This window comes from Salminus brasiliensis, chromosome 13 (genome assembly GCF_030463535.1).
Source record: "Salminus brasiliensis chromosome 13, fSalBra1.hap2, whole genome shotgun sequence".
Lineage (NCBI taxonomy): Eukaryota > Metazoa > Chordata > Actinopteri > Characiformes > Bryconidae > Salminus > Salminus brasiliensis.
This window is the reverse complement of record NC_132890.1, coordinates 21,944,952-21,968,868: the sequence shown is the minus strand read 5'-3', so window position 1 is coordinate 21,968,868 and position 23,917 is coordinate 21,944,952. Positions and strand designations below refer to the sequence as shown.

Here is a 23,917-nt window from a genome sequence, read left to right as displayed (position 1 = left end):
TGTGTGTGTGTGTATGAAGGGGTGGATTGGGCCTTCAGATGAAGATTTTTTGACAACAGACAGAGGACCAATAACATATTGCTGTGGTTATAATATTTTAGTTAATTGTTTATTTAAAATGATCTGATTTACAGATTAGGTTCTATTAGGTGAGTAGCAGATTAGATGATCACCTAATAGTACTTACCTTTTAGTATTTGGTGCTTACCTAATACTACTTGGTGCTCATCTAATACTATCTGGTGCTTACTTAATACTATAGTTAGCATATAAATTAAAGTATAAAATAATTATTTTAGGTAATCATTTTACCTAAAAAAATATATGAATTTCCCTTCCTATCCACAGTCCAGGTTGTGCACTGGATTATTTTCCTAAAAAAATTACACAACGTCCCTTGAGAGGCTTCGTAGAAAAGTACTATACATGTGATAGAAATAAAATCTAGTTGAATCTAGTTGTAAATGTAATGAAATATTTGACCTACTTGTGGGCAGCAGGCTGGACACTGGCTGAAAGGCAATAATGCCAGCTGGGGCCAACTCTACAAGTCTGTTATTGGTGTGTGTGTGTGTGTGTGTGTAAGAGAGAGAGAAAGTGTATGTGTAAGCTAAAGCTGTGTGTGGGTGTTAAGATGAATGATGTTTTCTGTACATTAGTGCGGGAAACTGAATGCTTCTTTGTTCCAGTAAACACACATCTCAACTTGCCTAGACAAAGCTGCCTTGTTGAATATGCTCTCTCTCTACATCTCTCTCTCTCTCTCTCTCTCTCTCTCTCTCTCTCTCTCTCTCTCTCTCTCTCTCAGGCATGATGGAGTTCAGTTTGTTTGGTATCTCTTATGTAAGTGCCTTTGCCCCTATCTGCAGATATTGCTATTGATTTTTAGGCCTTTGTTTATTTCCTATTAAACGCATGTTTCGGGCTGAAGGCAGTGTGTTATGCAGCTACTACGACGGTACCTGCTTCATTTGCTAAAGTTAGGCCACCGGCACTCCGAGCTGTGTTGTAACAGAGCTCTGTAATTGAGCGCACTTGTCTCCATCTTTCAGACTGGAGCGGATATTTGCGGATTCTTCAACGCGGCAGAATATGAGATGTGTCTGCGCTGGATGCAGCTGGGAGCTTTTTACCCATACTCCAGAAATCACAACGGCAAGGGCAACATGGTGAGAACACACGCATACACACACACTCTGCATCATACTTGAGCAAATAACTCTTCAGATGTCTCTGTGTCAAATACAGCACACTGTCTAAGTGGAAATGTCGATATACAAGATACATTCAGCTATGACAACTTCATACACTTCAGTTTATGTTTATTATCCATTGGACCTAATTCTAACCCTCATCCTGGTCCTGATCCTGACCCTAACTTTAACTTCAATCTAAAACCTAATCTTAATCCTAAATTTAACCCAAAACCTTATCCTAATCCTCACCCTGGCTCTAACTCTGAGGCATTCATTCTTTGGCCACAATCCTGACCCTAACCTTAAATCCATCCTAAATCCTTTATACTCACCCTGGCCCTAATCCTGACCCTGACCTTACCCTCAACCCTAGACCCTAATTTTAACCCTCACTCTAGCCCTTATCCTGACTCTAACCTTAACCCAAAACCTAATCCTAACACCAACTGCATCCACAAAACCTAACCTTAAACCAAATCCTCACCCTGACCATAATCCTAACCTTAATCTCAACCCAAAACCTAATTCTAACCCTAAACTCAACTCAAATCCTAATCCTCATCCTGGCGCTAAATCTGTATTCAGCCCTAGTCCCTAGTCCTTAACCTAACCTTGGCTCAAAACCTAATCCTAACCTTTATCCTTGTCCTAACCTCAACCCAAATCCTAACTCTTACTCTGGCCCCAATCCTGACCCTAACCTTAAATTCAGCCCAAAACCTCTTACCCTGGCCCTAATCTTGACCATAACGTTACCCTCAAGACAAATCCCTTATCCTCATCCTGGCCCAAATCCTGAGCCTTACTTTACCCTCAACCCTAGACCCTAATTCTAACCTTAACCCAAACCCTAACACCTAATCCTAGCACCAACCTCATCTACAAAACGCAATCCTAACCTTCACCCTGTCCCTAATCCTGACTTTAACCCAAAACCATAACCCTGGCCCTTAACCTGTCCCTTAACCTAAAACCTAATCCTAACAATCCTAGCATGACACAAATTCTTTAGAAACACATGAAAACACCACACAAATGGCATTGCACACAAGTCTGTGCGTGTGTGTGTGGGGGGGGGGGTTATGTGGGGTCATGCTAAGTGAAAAGGGTCTCCCATGCAGGGCAGTGAGTGATGTCAGAGCTCAGCGGTCAGCTGTGTTATCAGGTATTTGCTGTGGCATTTGTTTAAAAAGTGACCTTTGTGAGTGCTGGAACACGTCGCAAAAATCCAATAAAGCCCGGAGTGTGAGGATCGATGTGGCCAGGGCTGAATTTCCTCATCCGGCAATGCCGCAACTTCATTGCTGACGGGGAGACGGGGGCATAATTGAATTTTCAAGGTGATCTGAGCCCCCCCTCTCGATTCCAATCATTTAATAATGGCTTGCAGATGGATGTTTAAACAAGAGAGAGAGAGATTAAAACACAAACAGCCCGCAAACGTACAGAGGCCAAACCACCGGACGGAGGTCACTGACAAAACACGCTGTCAATGCTCTTCTCACATTACAAACCCTGAGCAACAGCAGCTGAGAGCTGTGAATGAGATACTGCCTTCAAAAGTTTGGAGACACTTAGTATTAAAAAAGAAACATTGGAGTTATAACATATTCAGAGAGAAGGGCCACACTCTGAACTCCTCCTGGCTCTAAAGCCCCTTATGTAACCATGTTTCTCAGTTCAGCTCCGCATTGAACAAATGTTGTACTCACCTCCACCCAGTCTCCTCTCTTCCTTCCATCATGTACCACACCAGGGGGAATATTCTCAGAGTCCCCCGGTTCCATTTCTGGGTGTGGGCCGCAATGACAAACTATAAATTATAGGTGCTCTTAGGTTGGTATACTGTTTCATATTACTCACTGATTAATTCGTAGTGGATTCTGAATAATTCATAGTGGATACTGAACAATTCAAAATGGATACTAAATACTTCATAGTGGTATTTCGTATTGAATTATTAACAGTAGATACTGAGTAGTTCATAGTAGATGCTAACCAATACTGGATACTAAATAATTCATAGTAAAAACTAAATGATTCATAGTACATTTTAAATAATTCATAATAGACACTGAATATTTCATAGTACATATTTAATAATTTATACTAGGTACTAAATACTTCAAAGTAGAAAATAAAATATGAATAATTAAATGGGGTTACTACATAATTCTTGGTAGATACTGAATAATTTATATTGGATAAATAAGACGCTAAATAATTAGAAGAAAATGCTAAATAATTAGATAATTAAGTACATACTAGATAGTAAATTATAAATCCCATAATAAATACTAAATCTTTACCAAATAGTTACCAAATAGTTCATCATAGATACTGAATAATGTTTTAATAATAGTTACTTATTAGTTCATAATAGACATTGAACAATTTAGCGTAGTAGCCACTGAATACTTAACTAGGCTGTGTAAACAGCAGCGTTTCACTAGTAGTCCCTTGTTTTGCCGACTCATATTGTCTCATCTGACCCAGACTAATAGAACCTTCCCTTTCCACATACTATAAACCATACACATTTATGCAGACACTCTCAATGACAGCCCCAAGAACACAGCGTCCTTTCCCACCCTGTTTGTCTCCGCTCACCCTCTCTCTGCTGTAATTACCCCACCAACATATCATTAGCTGTAATGTGGCTATGCTAGGAAGCCATTTGTGGGCCAGAAGCAGTCAGGAAAATAAAAGGTCATTCAGACAGACACGGATGCTGCTCAAGATGGAGTGCATCAGGGAGAGAGGGAGATAAAGAGAGTGAAAGAGAGTGAAAGAGAGAGAAAGAGAGAAAAAAAGGAATGAATTAACCATAAAAAGGAAAAACTAAGGCAAATCTACCATCTCAGACCTTTATCTGTTCAGATTAGTAAACCTAAAGGCATGTCGACATTGAAGACTCTTGTACTGGTAGACACCTTGTGTTCTTCCATTAAAACTGTTAAAAATAACAGTTTTAATAATACAATCAATACATTTCTAATACTGTAAACAATACATAGTATAGAATATGAACATTTCCTGCAATTATTACTATAAATTTTTTTTTTTTTCATCCAGAACTCTGAATACTATGTAGAGTAATACTACAGTTTAGTTAGCGAGAAAAATAATTCATTGATTGACTAAAAAAATATATGAGATAATCTGTATATCTTTAGTTGTGTCTTACATTAAAATCCTATATATAAATGAGCCAAAACATAAAGGATGGAAGAACCATAAATAACCATGTATATAAATAGAAATGTGTAAATAGTTTGAAGAACCTGAACATCAAGTACAAAAAGATTCTGTAGACCTTTAAAATGTTCTTCATCATATACATCAAATATTCTTCTAAGTAAAATATTCAAATATTCTTCTAAGGTTCTTCTAAGGCCTCTTTTTTCACTGTAGGGCAGAATGGTTGTGAGGGTAACCGTTTCAGTGGTTCCAGGGCAGAGCCTAGTTTTCTCAGCACGGTTAGCTAACCGTACTTTGGCCACAGAACTGTTCAATGGGAGGGCTTAATGACGTAGGGATCGACTGATTGGCTACATATTTGCTTCATCTATGTGCCACTAGATCCTGGGTCCTTTATATTTCCAGTACCGGAAGTGGCAGAGGCTGTATAGTTGTCCCATTTTAGCACTCTTTAAGAGCTCGTCCAGCATTGCCAGGGCGACATTGGCATAGCCCATCCATTCCAACAATGTGGAAACCAGCATTACCTTTTATCAACTTTAATGTCAGGACCACAGCTATATTTGTCTGTTTTCATAGTGCTAACTGCACGCCGAAGTATTATTTGGCATACTACCTTTATTAGGCATAAAATGGCCTCCTTGCCATGGTTTGAGACGAGGGTGATCTATGCATGCAGATTACACGATTCTAACAGATGAATTACGGCAGCATAATTATTATGAGGTGCTGTGCACAACCTGGTTCTGATTTAGCAACAAAGCAAATGGAAAAAGAAACCATAACCGGTCTAACAGTACAGTGCTGCCTTAGTAACCATTTGGCCCTGCAGCAATAATACTTCATAAATGTAGTACAAGTAATTAAGTAGCACGTATTCAAAATAATTAAGTATGAAGTATTTTAAAAAGTTAATATCGTCACTCCCTGAGATCGATAAGTAAGAGTAAAGACAGGCGAAAAGTGAGAGGGAAAGCGTTAAGTTAGGAGAGGTTGAAAAATACAGATTGGAAGGCAGAGAGGGGGAGGAGAGAGATCACCCTGTTGCCTCCTAATGTCTAGCGGAGTCATTTGCTGGTGTAAATTTGCCCATCGATACACGGTGCCCGGGAGAGGGATGCTGCAGCTTCAGACAGGCCTGTTTTTCTCCCGCTGTTGCTGGCGAAAATGAGGCGCCTTCAGAAGGCTGCTGCAGGCTCGTGGGTGTCCTTCCATCACATTAAGTTCAGCACTAATGGAGTCAGAGACCCAGTACATTTGGAATAATTCAGCCTTTTGTTTGAGAAAACCGGTTAGCCCTCAACAGGGGGAAGGTCTCCTCCATTCAGCCGCCGTAATGTGGAAATATGAGACCCATTATGTTGCCGTAAAATCTGTTCTCTCTGGGTAGAAGTGCAGGAGAAACTCTGAGCCGCAGAGGCCAATAGATCGGCAGAGATATGGATCGCCCAGAACATAATAAATAACTTGTGCGACAAAGGAGGTTTTCAAAAGCTGCCAGGAACCGTGTCCAAGTGCGGCTAAATGCTTCAGTTGGGTTTGAGCATGCTGAGCCGCTCCATATGTTTGGCGAGGCCAGTGATCAGAGGCAGGTGTGGGAAGCTTTGACTGAGTCGTGAGCACTCAGAGAGGTTGGACGGGATGCAGTCAGGTAAATAATTTGTGAACTTTTAAAGTAGGATATTGGCTTTTTGTGAGCGAGAGAGTGGTGTTTTGTTGCTTGTAGGGGTTACAGCTGATTCTGAGCTGCTTGTCAGGCAAACCCCGGAGTACGATGCTGTACGAGTCCAGGTGCCTGATACACAGCCGGGCCTAACCTCTGTTAAACCAGGATGTATCTTGGTGGTATTGCTGTAAAGTCTGTAGGAATTGCATAGAAGAGCAAGGCTCTTTATAGCTAAATAGAAATGGACTACACTACACCTAAATGGTTCCTGGCAGGAATGTAAGGTTGTATAAGACAGATCTAGTTTAGAACCGTTACATTGTCCATGTATATCCCTCTATTAGACCACATATATATCTTCATTTTCTTCAATAATCTTGATGAAATTTACAATTTAGAAGCTAATTTAGAAGCCTAACAACTTTGTAAACTATTGAGTAATTTGCCATTTATAAATGGTTAGGATTATTTCATCATGGCGGTCGTGCTGGATGTTTTGCTGTGTCATCTCAGCACAGTCACCTTTGTGGAAATGTGTGAAAACCGCCTCCCTATTCACCCTCATTGCTTCCTAGCAGCTTAACACAAAATCAAAGTATCTCACAAATCAAAGGATCACACAAAGATCCACCAGTGTCCTAGTTCATCTAAATGCAGAGTTATGGGGAGAGAGTTTTATTTGATTATATTAAAAAATATCTGAATTTTTATCTAACATTTTAATTTCATTTTGATTTTGTGTATAACCATTTTTATATAACTTCATATAACAGGAACTTTTCTGCTTTTCTCTGGATTGAAGGTGGAACTGTAAAGACAGAAAAATACTTGAGTAAAAGTTAAAAGGATTTTCTGGACATCTTTATTTTTAGCATAAAGGGGTTGATAAAGTACTGTAAATGGTTCTTTAGCTTGGAACAATTCTGGAATCCTTTTTGGTGCTATGTAAAATTATTCTTTTAATGTTCTTGAAATTGATTTTTCTTTGTTTTCTTTCTAATTAAGTTAGTCGGGGGCCCCAGAGTAAATGTCTAAAGAATGTTTCATCAACATCTTCCAAAGTCTGAAACAACTCTGCTGTAGTTCCTTTGGAAGTAGTGCTCTTCTCTTGATGTGGAATGGCCGGTCCCAAAAGTGAATCAACACAACCCTGACCAATCACAAAGCTAACATAGCCCCCCCCCCTCCCCTCTTTGAGTCTGAGCAACCTGGCAAGCAACAACTAACTTAGTAAGCATCTCAGGAAGCTACTTATGTAGCTATCCAGCCATTTGCGTGCTTGGTACATCTGAGGTTCATTCACGCAGTCAGGTCAGCATTTCATGTGTGTACATTTCCTGGATGCCCATCCAAGAGGAAAGTGGATGAATCCCTGATCTTCTTTAAAGTGTCACATTAAAACTAGATAATTTTTTTAATTGGTCACAGTGGCCACATTTATTACACAGCCAACATATGTTTCTAGTGAATATTTCATTGAGGGTATTAAGTAGTAGTAAGTGTTATTGTTTTAAGGGTGTATTTGAGTAAAACTGGATGTGCTGAGTTTAATAATACTCAAGGCAGATGTCAAATATTTCCCATCTCTTCCAGATATAACCAGAAAATATTCTTCTGCTGATTTCAAGAAACACTATGCTGCAATATATTGAGCCTAACATGCCAAAAGAAAAAAAAAAGAGTGTGAAAGTTGCTTAGAATAAGTTCCACAGTACTACCCAACACCTCAGTGACCAAAAATAATCTCTCCTGCATGGCTCTGACAGTATCCGGAATACATTTAGGTGTTAGCAGCTGTTAGCCTGTTAGCACACGTTAGTCAGGGAGCTGTTATCGGGCTTTCCTCGGCTTCGTCCCTGGGCTTTAAAGCAGAGTAGTATCAGCTAACACCCTTCTCCATTAGCACAAAGTAGTGTGAACACTAACAGATACACGGGGACCCAACCACAGGCCAGATGAGTACAGCATCACTGTCTGGCAGGCAATTACTAATCTGGCCATACTCTCTCACTCTCTCTCTCTTTCTCTCTCTCTCTTTCTCTATCTCTCTGCCTCACACACATACACAGACACACACATATACACCCTCACACACACACAAGGCCACAGCTGTCCAGTCTGGGATTGCTGAAAATATGAACATTTGTTCTTTGGCCAAAAGCGTTTACTCGTGTGGCTTTATAAATGTGCATGTTCTTGGCAAAGAGACAATCGTCCTACTTTAATGGGAATATCACTCATCCAGGAAAAAAAAAATAATAATAATAAAAATGCAGCTGCATGGTGGGAAAAAAAATAAAGATCACCGCCCCACACCAGACATTTGTCTATTTTATGACACACTATGAGTATTATGTTGTTATAGTGTCAGGTAATCCTCTTCATTAAAAAGCTTATATGGCTAAGCTTTGGCTTTTGTGTTTTGTGATGAACAACAGAGGCAAGACCCAGTGGCCTGGGATGATGCGTTCGCTGTGGCGTCCCGGGACGTGCTAAATATCCGATACACGCTCCTCCCCTACCTGTACACACTGATGTTTGAGGCTCACACTGAGGGAAGCACCGTGATCAGACCAGTGCTGCATGAGTAAGTGAACAAGTTCAACTACTTATACAAGTGCTACTCATTTACAGCAGGTTTGCTGGTATACATAAGGCGGTTTATGAAAATGATGGGACCTTAAGCATGATCTTATTTAGAGCATATTATTTAGTTTATTATTCTTTAATTAAATGTAGAAAGACATTAAATAAAGATTTGTAGCTTTTAGTGTTCATTATATGACTCCAGAATGGCTGCAATGCAACCAGTCCAATTCAACTACAGTTGTTTATATTGGCATGAAGTTGGGCTTGATTGAAAAACTAATATTTACAATAGGGCAGTGGTGTTCATATTGCCTCTGTCCCACAAAAACCATGCAACTTAATCGTTGTCATCTTTCAGTTTTGGACATAACGTGAATCGGGCAGTAGTTCTTTATATTGTATCTGATGTTCATGATAAATGGACCAATAGAAATGCCCCAACATGACTTGGATTAAAATCTGTCTACCCTGACTTCCATTGAAACCTAAGGAGTTTTCCTTCTCCTGGACTGTTAAAAGTATACAATCCTTAAGGAACTTTTTGGAGGTTCTTTAGTTTAAAACTGTGAGCCTCTTAAGGGGCTTAGGGGAGCCTTTTTCTTGAAGAACTTTTCTTGAAGGTTCCTCAGAGCACTTTGAGAGGTTCATGCGCCGTTTCAAATTGAAGAACCTCCAAAAGTTCCTCAAGGATCTTATACTTTTAACAGTGTGTAAATGGGCCGTTTTGCAGAGGTTTTGCAAGAGGTTTTTGCGTCACAGTGACTATATGCACATATGTCATTACTATAATGATATAAGGACACATTGTGCTAGTAACATGTATAGGAAACATATCTTGTAGAATGGAGGTTCTAAAGGCCTGCTTCAACAGCTTATACTGCATCAACATCCAAAATTCTTTGGTCAAAATGTAAGCATAGAACATCAACTGAAGTCAAATCAAATCTTTGTTACTATCAAATAAAATCAAATCAAATGTATTTGTATAGTGTTTTTTACAGCTGGTGTTGTCATAAAGCAGCTTTACACAATCAGTAATTAGTAAAAAGACAAAAAATCAACAACATAAAAAGACATTAAAAAATCTAAGACCATAGTGAGCAAGCCAACAGCGACAGCGGCAAGGAAAAACTCCCTCAGAGCTGGAGGGTAGAAACATTGGGAGGAACCAAGACTCACAACATCTACCCTCCTCTGGTCAGAACTATTTATAAATTAATGATACAAGTTACCGAACCACCTAAACTGTTGTAAAGCTCAGGTGTGCAACATATTCCTAATCATAATATAATAACCATGGTAGCTTAATATAGTCATGGCAGTGATGAGTAATAATGGTTAATAGTAGTAATAAGAGTCCATTTAGGTATTAACATGGTCATTATGCAATAAGCAGTGGTAGGAGGTAATGCCGCTGGTCTAGTATGAGTGGTGGGGGAGCCTGGTGGTCGGACTGGAAAATTTCCTGTGGTTTGATTGGTGCACAATCAGTGCAAAAACTTAGTAAGGCCTAAAGAATAAAGTGAACTGGAACATTTATTGAAAATATAATAGTTGCTATTACATGTATAATTAAATAAAGGCTTCTTTCACAAGATATGTTAATGCTTATCTCAATACACATAGCTGGTAATCCATGTAAGTGGGCAGATATGCTGCCTGCAGCTTCAGTAATCGGTTGTTGATGTGTTACTGATACTCTGTTGAGAGTTTACAGTATCTCCACTGCATGTTTTTTGCAGAGGTGGCCTTCTACTGCAAAATTATTGCTGCTGCACCTTCAGAATTTTATGAAATGTTATGAAAACGCAATTACAAATATCTGCAGTGCTATCTCCAGGGCTTTTAATTTGAAACGATGAATACAGAAAGTGGAAGCATGTGATGATGCTTAAGATAGAAGGTACATTAAACTAGTTAAGACCAAGATAGCCATTCTAGCCCTGTCCCTGTACAGCTCGAAAACAGCCAGATCACAGTGGGTGAAAGATGCCATGTGGACATGGACAAACATATTCACCATTTGTATTCAACACAGATGGAGCTCGGCCTCCACCTTTAACCCATACACATACACACTAGTGAGTAAACACACACAGTGGACAGTGAGCACACATTCAGAGCACTGGGCAGCCATTGCTGCAGCGTCCCAGTAAGCAGAGAGGGTTGAGGGCCTTGCCTTGCTCAGGGGCCCGACAGTGGCAGCTTGCCGAGACTGGGTATAGAACCCACAAGTTTATCATCCTGTCATCAATAGCCTGTTGCTCTAACCGCTGTTGCTCTAGCCACAACTGCCCTGATTATATGTTAAAACAATAAAATAAACAATTGAAGTTTTCTTTTGCACTGTAGGTTTACTGTATTTCATCTCATATAAAATGCAGGGGGGTTAATTTATCAACAATGTATCAAGCAAACTGCAAAACAGCTTAAAACTAACTATCACAATACGTGAATTCTTGAATTCTTCAGATTTAGATACTAAATACTTAATAGGTGCTTAGCAGGTTAGCTAACCTGTTGAATTAACAAAAAAAAAATATGTAATTGCACAGAACTATTAATATCTAAGTTCAGTTCACCTTTTATTATTATTAAAGCACACTTTAAGTGCTCTCTTTCAATGTATTTTTATCCACACATTTATTATACACTCATTTTTCAGAATCATGACCACATTCTGCTTGTGAATGGGCTGTTTCCCTTAAATTGCCTGAGTGAGTCAGCAGAAGGAGAGGAAGAACCTCTGTCTGACTTTGCTCCTCATATTTCCCAACTCTCTCCTGAAGCTTCTATTCATTCGGCTTCTTTTGACTTTCCGGCCGTCCTCACTGTAACCTTCCTGTTCTCTGGCTCGCTGGACTAGATGCTCTCTAATTTAATTTCCCATTCTGATCGCTACCCAAAAACACACACACACACACACACACACACACACACACACACACACACACACATATTGATGTATTATCATACCTGTCTCTTAAGACATTGACCTTAAGCTTAATGTTAAAAACAGGGACTATTATTATTATTATTATTATTATTATTATTATTATTATTATTATTGTTGTTATTATCATCATCATCATCATAATTATTCTAAAGCAGCTAATTCTATGTACACTTCTAAAATAAGTATATGTATTGTGATAAATCCACAACCACATGCTCTATATACAGGGTTTAGTTCTTGTGTTTGTATTCATTATTTTGCGGGGACCCAAACTTCATAAAAACATGAATATTTAGTAGTTGTGGGACAGTTTTAAGGTTACAGTTGTGTAACTCAATAATACACACAAGCACACACTGATACACACCAGCACAGCAGCATTTACACTCAGCTCTGGCACCGGAACAGCTTTGTCAGGAAAGAAGCTTCAAAGTCAAAATATCTAGAGCATTCTAGTGCAATGATGCTAAAAACTGAAAGCCTGGGTGAGGTAATGGCAGATCTTGAAGGTTAAGAAACACACACACACACACACACACACACACACACACACACACACACACACATATATATATATATATATATATATATATATATATATATATATATATATATATATGTACTTTCAACTGTTTATATACTTAATATAACAATAGCAATAGCAATGTGACATTACACAGATTATGGCCCATTGAATATGTTAAATCTTTTAAATTCAGGAAATGCGTAGACAATGTGTTTGAAATTTATGAAATATTTCTTGTGGAGCAAGTGTTCGTTTGTTTACACTCATTAACTCTTGCTACAACATTAACAACACACATAGTGTTCTTGGAAATGGTGTGGGGCTAAGTGGGGCTGAGGGGCTAGACTCAGGACTGGCTAAGCCTGTCCATGCCCCTCTTTGACACTGAGCTGTTTTGCAGTCATACAGAAAAACCCTAGGAAACCCTATGAATATACACACACACACGCCCCTTCATATCCTCCCGTTGCCCTCACTCTACAACGCAGAGATAAGAGGATATTGCTGTAGGCGTCTGCTTTTTTGATTGACAGCTGTTCTCAAGGCTTTGCTTTATTTTGTAGGTTTGTGAACGACAAAATGACGTGGGATATCTACAAGCAGTTCCTCTGGGGTCCAGCTCTGCTCATCACTCCAGCACTGGATATGGTTAGACATACACACACACAGCTCTTATTGCCATCAGTGTCTTCTGTAAAATAACCCTTAGGCTTCATATTGAATACATTAGTTAACATGTGTGAAAATGTAGTATGATCTAGCTGTGCCAGGAAAGTAGATTTTCTGGAGATGCTCATAGTATAGAGGTTAAGGGTCAGTAGCTTTAGGGTCAGGCATTGCTAGATCATAAAAGTCATGAAGATTGACGATGTGTTTAAAAACTACATGCATGTTGCCTCTCCCTGGTTAGGTTGTTGTAATGAAATAAAAGTAAATGCAATTAATTACAATTCTGTATTCATTATGAATTGATGACATTTGTAAACTGTTAACTGGATTTCATTAAGCAGGTAACTATGCGTATACACTAATCTTCAAATAAAAAAAATCTAAAAAAAATCTAAATATATAATTACATTAAATTTGTATCATTTACATTATCAACCAATTTCTTGTTCTTAAAATATTGTAATATATGAAGTAAAAATACATTTTGATGTGGTTATAATTTTTTGGTCTACAATGTTTAAGTTATATTTTGATGTAATTAACACATTAGCTATAGCAAAAGGACAGTAATAATTTTAGACTGGGAGCCTTTAGACTGAGTTGTCAGCAGTGAACTGATTTAACTTTGCTGAAATCCTTTTTGTTTTGTTTTTTTCCTGCAGGGAGTGACAGAGGTTTCTGGTTATATCCCTAATGCTCGCTGGTATGATTACCACACGGTATGTTTAACTGCATCACTCCAGCTTCCGCTTTAGTCTGTTAATTCAACCATGTGCAGCGTCATGTAATATTAAAAGGCCCACATCCACCTGTAGGAGCAGGCTGCCTGCTCTGAATGTGCTTTTACTGATTTAAATGCGTTTCATCATTCAGGCCAGGGCTGTGGACGTGAGAGGCCAGTTTGTTAACATGCCGACTCCACTGAACCACATCAATCTGCACGTGAGAGGAGGCTACATCCTGCCGTGGCAGAAACCAGAGCTGAACACAAACATGAGGTAAACAGATACACTAGGGCAGATATTGTACACTAGGGCATGTTGTACAAACATGGCTGCGTTTTTTGCATTTAATGAGATTGTTGTCTTCTGTCAGGGTCAGAGACTCTCATTCTGAAGAAGATACACATTTTGAGCTTTTGAGCTATGTGGTCCCACTTTATATAAAGTGTCTCTAATTACTATGTAGTTACAATTTAACAATCCATGTAATAACAAAGTTATTACTGTTATTTGCAGGTAAGGTAACTGCAGAGTGTTACAAACAGACTATAGTAGTACAGATTGTGTAATTGCATTTTTGCCTCAGCTTGACTCTTTTTAATTACACAATTGTATCTCAATAGCTGTAACAGTAGATCAGCTATGTGGTTATACATGTGTAAAAAGATGAGGGTAATTATATTTATATCAACTGCTGCTTTTCTTGTTACTGCCACTGAGACTGATCTTGAGACCACTGAAGTTGATCGAAACGTCAGTTAATCATAATCATAATCATATATGCTGTACTGGTAAAAGGCATCTGTAATAGTGAACATATTGGCAGTAATTACATTGTTATTGCATGGATTGTAAATGTATATCATAAAATGTTACCAGATACACTTGTGTAATGAAGAGTTAAAACTGAATTTATTACACATGTATTTGTAAGTTGTTGCTGTAATCCACCTGTAAATACACTGCCACTGTTACATTACATGGGTTGTAAATGTGTTATTATACAATGATTAGAGACACCTCATAAATATTAATATAAATATTGCGTCATGTGATTAAAAAAAATAATTAATTATGTTTACTCAACTGCTTTGACTGAACCAGTGTTTCGAACACACACGCACACACATGCATTATACGCACTGAAACTTTAGCTTCTCCGCTTTCCACACAATTTCTCCTCGTACAACTTTTGAAGGTTAATGAGATGACCTGTTTCACAGGACGACCTTTACCTCATACCAGGTTAATAACGCCATGTGTGAGCACTAGGTGAGACAGTGAATTCCCGCTTGTAGCCTGAAGTATCTTCCACTGATGTTCTGTTTGTCACGTTCATCTTTCCCTTCACCCCTGCAGTCGGACGAATCCTATGGGATTGATCGCCGCCCTTGGTGATGATGGAACGGCGCAGGGTTCTCTGTTCTGGGACGATGGAGAGGGCATCGGTGAGTTTTGCAGCTATATGCAGGACACTACTCTGTTTATCCCTTAAAGGTCTAAAGCTACTTTTGTCGTTTTGCTGTGTGCTCCTTTTAACATCACCCTCTCTTGACCAACACACAAACGTCTGGACCAAAAGTGAAGAATCAGTAATATTCAGTACAACGATAATTAATACAGTCCTAAACATGGTGCTCTGGATTTTCTTTCCACAACAACTGATATTTTTTAAAGACCAAACCTGTTTTTTAGTTTTTTTTTTTTTGTTGGTGAATCCTGGCTGTTATTATTTATTATTTAGTATGTTTCATCCATTGAATTCATCATGTACAATAAGAGCTTATTTATTTTTGCCAATGATTAACATTTTATGTATGTTTCTATGTTACTTGCAAAGCAAGTAGCATATAATAGATGATATACATGTATAGCCCCAAATGTAGATAATCTTTGCAATAAAAACATTTTAGTTTTATTAATTTTTTATTATATATTTCATATTTTAACAGTCTGTTTTTTTTAAAAGAAGAAAACAATGAATCATATGGAAGTACAGTTTCTATAGTACTGCTATGGCATCATCTTATTCATACATTTTTAAAATAATGTAATAATCTTTTTATTTAATTATTTTGTATTTGTTTTTTTACAATCAACCTATATAATCTATATATATATGATTATTCTCTCTCTCTCTCTCTCTCTCTCTCTCTCTCTCTATATATATATATATATATATATATATATATATATAATGGATAATTTTCAACAGTAGATGCTCATTCTAATGGTCATTTGTGGAATGATTTGCTATTGCTATTCATCCAGCACACACACAGATACACATTCTTGTTGGAGTGGTTTGGTGAACAGTATTTTGGACATTAGTAATTTAGTGACAGGATCTAAAAGCCTTTGTTTCTCTTATTTTGTCCTATTCTGTTTGATGCTGATTCCTTGTCTCCATCCAGACACGGTTGAGAACGGGAAGTATCTCCTGACATCGTTCATCATGTTTAAGGTATGCTGATACTAGCTCTTTCTTACTGAAACCAGTGCATTTTTCTGTGTCTCTGGGAGAAACGTTCGTGTTCCGCTTGTTATTAAAGCCGACTGGGAATTCTAAGCAGACCGTGTCTCTCGTAGCCAAACATCTGTGGCTAAAACACGGTCTGCTCCAAAAGCGTTTCGTGCAGAGTGCCTGTGCTGTTTAAAGCAAGCCAGCCCCGTCCAGCACAGCCAGAACATTCAGCAGATTTGAGGTCAGATGCAGAAAGATTAACAGAACTAAAAAAATGCCCTACTTAATCTCCAGATACTTGGACAACAAGGTCAAAAAAAGTCTGCTGGTGTCCTTTCTGTGTTTAAACATCGCATTTTAAATGAAAAAGATATAATCTGTGGACCACTAGCACATCTGTCTGCAGCTGTCTGGGTTTTTCGTCTATGTGAGAAGAAGTAAAATGTCCTGTGGTCTGATTTAATGTCATATGAATGAATGAATAAGAAGTATGTGTATAATGTTATTTATTTATTTATGTATTTATTTATTTATTTATTTAAAAACTTTATGTAAAGGTTCTTCACATTCAAACACCTCTTTTATAAATATGGTTCTTTATTAAACCAAAAGTGGTTGGTTTAATAAACCATTGAATGTGTAAAACCTTTTAGAGGTTTGAAGAACCTATATTGCATGTAAACGATCTTCTGCAATGTAAAGATTGCTCACAATAACACATCTCTTGTACAAATATGGTTCCTCATGGAACCAAAAGTGGCTTCTAAATGGCATCTCTCAAAGAACCCATGTTCGTAAAAGTTTAAAGAACCTTCATTAGATGTAAAGATCCAAGTATGGTTCTTAATGTGACTAAAAGTGGTCCCTCAATGACATTGCTCAAAAAGACCCTTTGAAGCATCCATAAGAATGTAGGTGTAAACCAAAAGTGTTCTTCATTGGTATAGTTTAAAGAACCTATGTTTGAAAGAGATATGTGAGTGTGAAGAACCTTTTTCAAGTATAAAGAACCTCAACTTTATTTGAAAGTTCTTCACATTCACACATCTCTTTTACGAAGAGGGTTCTTAATGGAGAACCCTCTTCTGTCACCCTGTGAGATGGTATGACATGTATCTGGCCACATGTATCAAACCCCTTCCTTGAAGCTCCACCCATGGCTCCATCCAGTCTTGTTTGGATATGTTTGGGTGATGAATCCACACTAAACGTAGCAGTGGGTAAAATTCCCATATACTCTGATTAGAACCACGTATCACTACCATGGACACAACCATGTCAGAGTCACTGCTGTGCTGAGAATGGGCCACAATCCCAATATCCACCCTTAATGTCTGGGTATCAGCGGTCCTGTGGTCAGAGACAGACCACTGATTAATAGAGTTGGGTGGTAAACTGTACAAAAACAGATGGCTCTGTAACTGCACACCTATGTAGTGGACCTATCAGGTACTAATAAAGTGGCCAGCATGTGAATGCACATTGGATGTGTAATGATGACTTGCAGTGTTTCTAATACAGAATTAATTCTGTGTGTTTCAGAACACTCTGACAAGCTCTGTTGTTAACAAAGACACAGCAGCTGCTGAGCGTCTAAGGCTGGGCGATGTGAAGGTTTGGGGGGCAGGAAGTGTTCCCATCACTAAAGTCACTATGCAGTACATGGACGCAGCCAGAGTTGACTTGACATTCACACACAACCTGCTCACAGAGGTGAGGAATAGTTCTATACTTCTTTCACTCTCTTCTATCATGAAAACCTCAAAATCTTTAGTACCTTTAAAACTGAAAGGTGATATAAAGAGAACATAGTCTGCAAAGGTATGCAAAGGTCTGCAGGGATCCAGCTCAAGTCTGAAGAGTATCCGACACCCATCCTCTAATAAAAAGTACACATCTTGAAAAATTATGAAGAAGCAGCTTAAAGCTTGAATGATTCAGTGAGAGGTCACATTTCTGCAATTTTCCATACTTTTCCACAATTTTCCAGATGGAATAGATCAGCTAATTCGTGCTTGTCATCCCATCTTGGCCTCTTCAGTTTTAAACAGAAGCTTTGAGGCTAACATTGCTAACAAATACAAAGTCAGTAGTCAGCCAAAATCATGCCGGCCCACACGCTTTTCTAAACTTCCTCAAACCACATCCAGGTCTTCATTAAAGTGGTGCAGACGTGTTAATGCCATTTAGGGCACTGGGTGAGTATTGATATCTAGTGTTTGTTAGCAAGGTTAACCCTAATAGCTCCAGAGCTAAAGTAAAAAAGCTACATTTGCACACCAAACATGTCTTGACTGGTAGATTACATCTGGCGTAAGTAGAGAATTCTGTAAATTTGGACTTTTGAAAAACCATCCTTCAGGTACCGAGTGACTTCTTAGACTGGATTCAGACATACAAGCTCTGTGTAGGGGAACAATCCAGCATTGGGACCACTACAGCACAGATACACTGGCCTTTTCAATTTATGGATTTTGCACTGCAGAACACTGCAGCTAACTGTGTGTCCTGTAGACCTCAAAGCTGATAAACTGTTAAACTGAATGTCTTAATATTTTTGTTTTACTTTGCTTAATTTAAAGATAATTCATAAAAGAGCATTTTACTTTACCCCTGGAAGTTTTTTTAATGTGTGATTGGGAACTTTTCAAGCCTCTGGCACAACCTATTCAACTAGTATTTCGCTTAATACCAAAAAGACAAAAATGACAATTTAAAAATGTAAAAATTTGTATTAGCCAAAGCAGGCTTTGCGAACCCTTTTTGAGGCCTTGAACCCGATTTATGGCCCTGGATTTTGCAATAATTGGTAGTTAATTGAACCACTGATGTAGCTGATTGACCACTTAATGCCTATCAATGATTACAATAGATGATGTTATCTGGATGAATGTAGAGTGTGGCATCGGGTGACCCAAATTTAATGCCAGGGCAATGACTAACAGCAACGCCAAATTGACGTAGAATAGTGACGTCAGCTGACGTTGATATTTTGTTGGTTTTATGTTGTGATGTTAAGTAATGCTGTGGTGACCAAAACCCAGTGTCTGCAACCTTCATTATGTTAATGTCCGCACAATGTTTATGTCTGGTTCATGTCTGTAGACATTAGAGCTTGGTGCCAACCCAGTGTTGGCTTTTGATGGTTCTTTGCCATATATTTCCAAGCAGAATTCAACATCTGTACTAAAATTCAATGCTGGTCTGATATTAGAGTCCACTGGGGGGCAGGAAGCAGTTCAGGGGCCAACCCAACAGAATGAAATTGCACCTAAAAAAAAAATGAAATAAGGAAAAAGTAGAAGTAGTAATACTTAAGATTTTAAGTGCATAGAACCAAATAAGTAAAGCTAGTCACCTTAATAATTTTTAAATGTAATTTTAGACCATTTCCATTGGTTCATTTGTCATTGAGTCATCACACAATATGGCCAATTCTTTTTAGTGGTATATAAAAACAAAGCTCTAAAAAGGTAACATGGTTTTCTAATACCAGCAACACACAGTAGACATTTATAGCAACTATTGACAGCTACATATGCCCCTCAAAATCAAGCTCCTATCAAAGTGTATTACTAAGAATTGGGTTGTTTTCATGTTGGGAGTTATCGAAGGCCAGCGTTTAAAAAGGCAGCACAAGCGAAAAGGGTGGAGAAATGGATTATCCGTGACAAAGGTGGAGGGCAATGATATTGCTGCTTTCCCCTTGACTCTTTTGAAAAGCTGCCCTTGCAAAGTCGCATCCGAACGGACCAACAACGCAGATTCTATTAATACCAGCATGAGGGGAGCTTTAGAGGCCGGGATTTACACCAGCTGGGCGAGAGATCGAAGGGAGAAAGTGACAGAGAGAGGCGCTGTGTCTGGATTTGAATAACTAGTGTTCCAGCTCGAGCAGAGCCATTTATCTTTCTTAGCATTTCCCAACTGCATACTAAGTTTGAAAGGGCCAGGCAGCTCCATCTGTCTCTGTGTGTGTGTTTGCCTCTCTGCTGCTTAAAGGGAGCAAAAGGTGGCAGCTCACACTGACACACACACACACACACACACACACACACACACACACACACACACACACTGGCACTGCTTTATGCCTCCTTATCGCATTTTAATGGATGCGACCACAGAAATTACGCATAAACACTCGGCTTCACCTGAACTTTCAGGGTTAGGGACTTTAAAGGGGTCCCAAAGCAATTGAGGCACTTCCCTTCCCACTTCCCCAAATCTCTAACACCTTATTTTAAAGGCAGCTTTAATAGATACTTCATGACACATGAATAAGCACTAAATGTTTAGAAAGCAGTGGTTCAGTATTAACTATTACACAGGTCTTGATTTATGATGTGAATGACTCTTGTTCCAGTTGACACAATTCATAAATTGAAACATTTCTAACACTGTTATTAAGCATCAGTTCTAGGCAGAGGCCTAGTTAGGAACAATGCAATGGAATGAAATGAATCAAACTATGTTTATATGGGTTTATTCTAATGTTATATAGAGTTTTACAGGTAGACACACTCACTGACCAATGACTTTATGTTTATATGGGTTTATTCTAATGTTATATAGTTTTACAGGTAGACACATCCACTGACCACTGACTTTCTGTTTATTTGAGTTTATTCTAATGTTATATAGTGTTTTACAGGTAGACACACTCACTGACCACTGATTTTATGTTAACATGGGTTTATTCTAATGTTATATAGAGTTTTACAGTAGACACATTCACTGACCACTGACTTTCTGTTTATTTGAGTTTATTCTAATGTTATATAGTGTTTTACAGGTAGACACACTCACTGACCACTGATTTTATGTTAACATGGGTTTATTCTAATATTATATAGAGTTTTACAGTAGACACATTCACTGACCCCTCATTTTATGTTTATTTGGGTTTATTCTAATGTTATATAGAGTTTTACAGTAGACACATTCACTGATCACTGACTTTATATTTATTTGGGTGTATTCTAATGTTATATAGAGTTTTACAGGTAGACACACTCACTGACCACTGACTTTATGTTAACATGGGTTTATTCTAATGTTATATAGAGTTTTACAGTAGACACATTCACTGACCACTGACTTTATGCTTATTTGGGTTTATTCTAATGTTATATAGAGTTTTACAGGTAGACACACTCACTGACCACTGACGTTATGTTTATATGGGTTTATTCTAATGTTATATGGAGTTTTACAGGTAGACACACTCACTGCTGAGATAAATGCTAACAAATAAATTTGACAACAAGACTTTTGCACGGTACTGAAAACTTTCTTATTTGTTTGTTTGTTTCAGGAGCTGATTATTGAAAGCTCCCAGGAAACATATTTTGTGGACGAGCGCTTCGTTATTACCTGGAGCACAGGTGTATGACATGGCTGAAGAAAAATTACGTACAGATTTCAAGCTATAACCTGCCAAATCAACAAATGATCTTTTTTCTTTATTGTGTGAATTGTATTTATGGAGCTAAGCAGTGAAGCTGATAAATAAAGAAATGATAATATGTAAGAATGTGAATATTGGTATGTAACATGTACATGAAGCCTATTTTTCAAACGATAATGTCTAAACTGTGCAAAATGTGTAATAAAAATAAAGCCCTCCTGTTCTGAAAATCCCCCCGTGTCGTATGAGGTCTGTGTGATAATAGCCGTGTTTAACGGCTGCCCTTGCTTGGCCTTGTTACTAACAGAGCTAAAGTTGGAAAACTGCATGGCTGATGGTGGCATCTTGGGAAGATGACAATAATAACCCCTAATTATCAACAATCACTTTTTTTGGCCTCTTTGCTACAGCTACCTGCCAGGCCGTCTTTCTGCACAATTAGATCCAGATATAATGATATGATAATCAATTATTCATTCCACAATAAACATAATGATATCAATTTAGTGATGGGGACTGTAAATTGATTTCTGCTCTAATTGGCAATCAGTGTGAGTTGAGGCATGTAGGTGTGTGTGGAGGAGCGATGGAGGGGGTGGGGGGGGGTCCTGCCTTAGCTGGTCGCTAATGATAATGGAGTTTTTTTTCTCTCTCGTTTTCTCACAAAATGAGACGGGATGGTGAAGATCCAACTGAGAATATAATTATTCGACCTGTTTTATTATGCAAGCAAAAAGTACATCTGATACTATTCAATTAGCCAAAGAACAGCAGTCCCGCCTCCCCAGGAGAAGAAACTTCCTCCATAGGGACTTCATAACACATGCATAAGCATTGAACAACACATTTATAAGGCAGTGCCTATGAGAGTGTTTATGAATCGCTTATGTCAGTTTTCAAACATAATATGCTTTATGAACTTAATAAAGTTGATGCACTGTCATGAAGGGTATTACACTAAGGTGACAAACAGTTTCTTCATTTTTAACACTGTTTAAAGGAATCAATTTTAATTATGACAGTTTGTAAGTTATCATTATTTATCATATATATATATATATATATATATATATATATATATATATATATATATATATATATAGTTTATGTTTGTTGGACATACCCCTACACCTTACCCTAACCCTAACCTTTACCTTAAACTTACCCTTCATCAACCCTTAAACCTAACTCTAACATAAATCATCCATACAAATCATCTATTAAAATTTAGTTTGAATTTGAATTTGAATTTAAATTTAAAAATTAATGGTTTTCATTGGAAATCAGTGATATGTTCCTATGTAGAATTTCTATTAAGGGGAGCTCTGTGACTGTAGAGATGAACAACTAATAGATGAGATGTCTCCACACTTCACAGTTACAACTATACAGGGAATTTGACCATGGATGCATAAACTTTTACATACAACTGAAGGTTCAGCATACCCATGTATTTCTAATTGTTGATGGTTCCTTATGGCAATGCAATGTCATTTATCTGATTAAACATCTTATGAAAAAAGTAATATCAGATGTTCATCAATGTGTAGGTATTCATCAACCAAACTCAAATTCAATGGGAAAACAATACATTTACAGAAATTTGCATTAAAGATGCAGAGAAACTTTTTATTATAATTTATTATAATAACTCTGTTATTTTACAGATTTCTTTTTAAATTGTTACAATTAAACACCTTCACAGTGACAGTGCTAAACATTGTGTGGCAAAAGTATTCTGTCAAACACACTCATCAACACAGAAAAAGAGAACTTGCTTTCACAGCCTGCAGCACTGAGGCCAGGCAGTCAACCATTAGCCAGTGTCAGTGACTGGAGGACACGTTCCAGAATTTAGAAATTATAATATAGAAAAATCAGTAAAACAACAGTGTTTCTCTACAGAAACTTTTACCCACTGAACTTCAGTGAGAATTTTTCACTTTAATTTTATGTATTTTTGTTTGGCATCCATGGATGCCAGTCATTTTACCATTAAACATACAAATAAAAATAATGAAACTACAAATTACAAAAAACTTAATTAAAGTGAATTATTGTAATTATACGTACATTTGTAATTTAATTTAACAAAAACTGTAATTTAAGGAAATACTGGATAAATAAGAAATCAATGGAATTAGTATTTTTGGCAAAATTGGGCATTTACATGTTGGTAGTCATCAAATAATAGGAGTCAATTTACAGTGGTTTTTAAGTTCAGAAGTTTTCTTAAGTTCACCAACACATTTATCAGCAGTATAATTTTGATCTAAGAATAACACAAATAGGCATCAAGGAAATATGTTTTCACCTCAAGAAAAAGCCCTTCAGCCATCGCTGATTTAAAATTGTGATTTTATGCTAATATTTGCTTTTAATCCTCCACAAAACTCTCCTCGTTTTCTCCTCCGTTTGGGAAAGCCAAACATCAGTCAGGAACGCAGGCCCATTATAACAGTCAGTCAATCTGATTTCCGAATAAATCAAACCAGACAGGCGACGTCTTTTTGATTTA

The 23,917-nt window shown here is 37.8% G+C and overlaps 1 protein-coding gene across 1 annotated transcript in view; it reads left to right on the top strand.

The window, feature by feature from the left end:
* The window catches only part of si (sucrase-isomaltase), an 84,484-nt gene extending 62,875 nt beyond the window's left edge, over positions 1–21,609 (top strand). Inside the window, exons 38-47 of the mRNA XM_072695179.1 lie at positions 809–843; positions 1,053–1,169; positions 8,502–8,650; positions 12,698–12,782; positions 13,466–13,522; positions 13,677–13,801; positions 14,885–14,973; positions 15,940–15,989; positions 17,532–17,702; positions 21,307–21,609. Of these exons, the coding sequence (XP_072551280.1) occupies positions 809–843; positions 1,053–1,169; positions 8,502–8,650; positions 12,698–12,782; positions 13,466–13,522; positions 13,677–13,801; positions 14,885–14,973; positions 15,940–15,989; positions 17,532–17,702; positions 21,307–21,384 (956 nt within the window). The 3' untranslated portion in view covers positions 21,385–21,609. The remainder of the gene's footprint in view (positions 1–808; positions 844–1,052; positions 1,170–8,501; positions 8,651–12,697; positions 12,783–13,465; positions 13,523–13,676; positions 13,802–14,884; positions 14,974–15,939; positions 15,990–17,531; positions 17,703–21,306) is intronic.
* Positions 21,610–23,917: the final 2,308 nt, after the last annotated feature.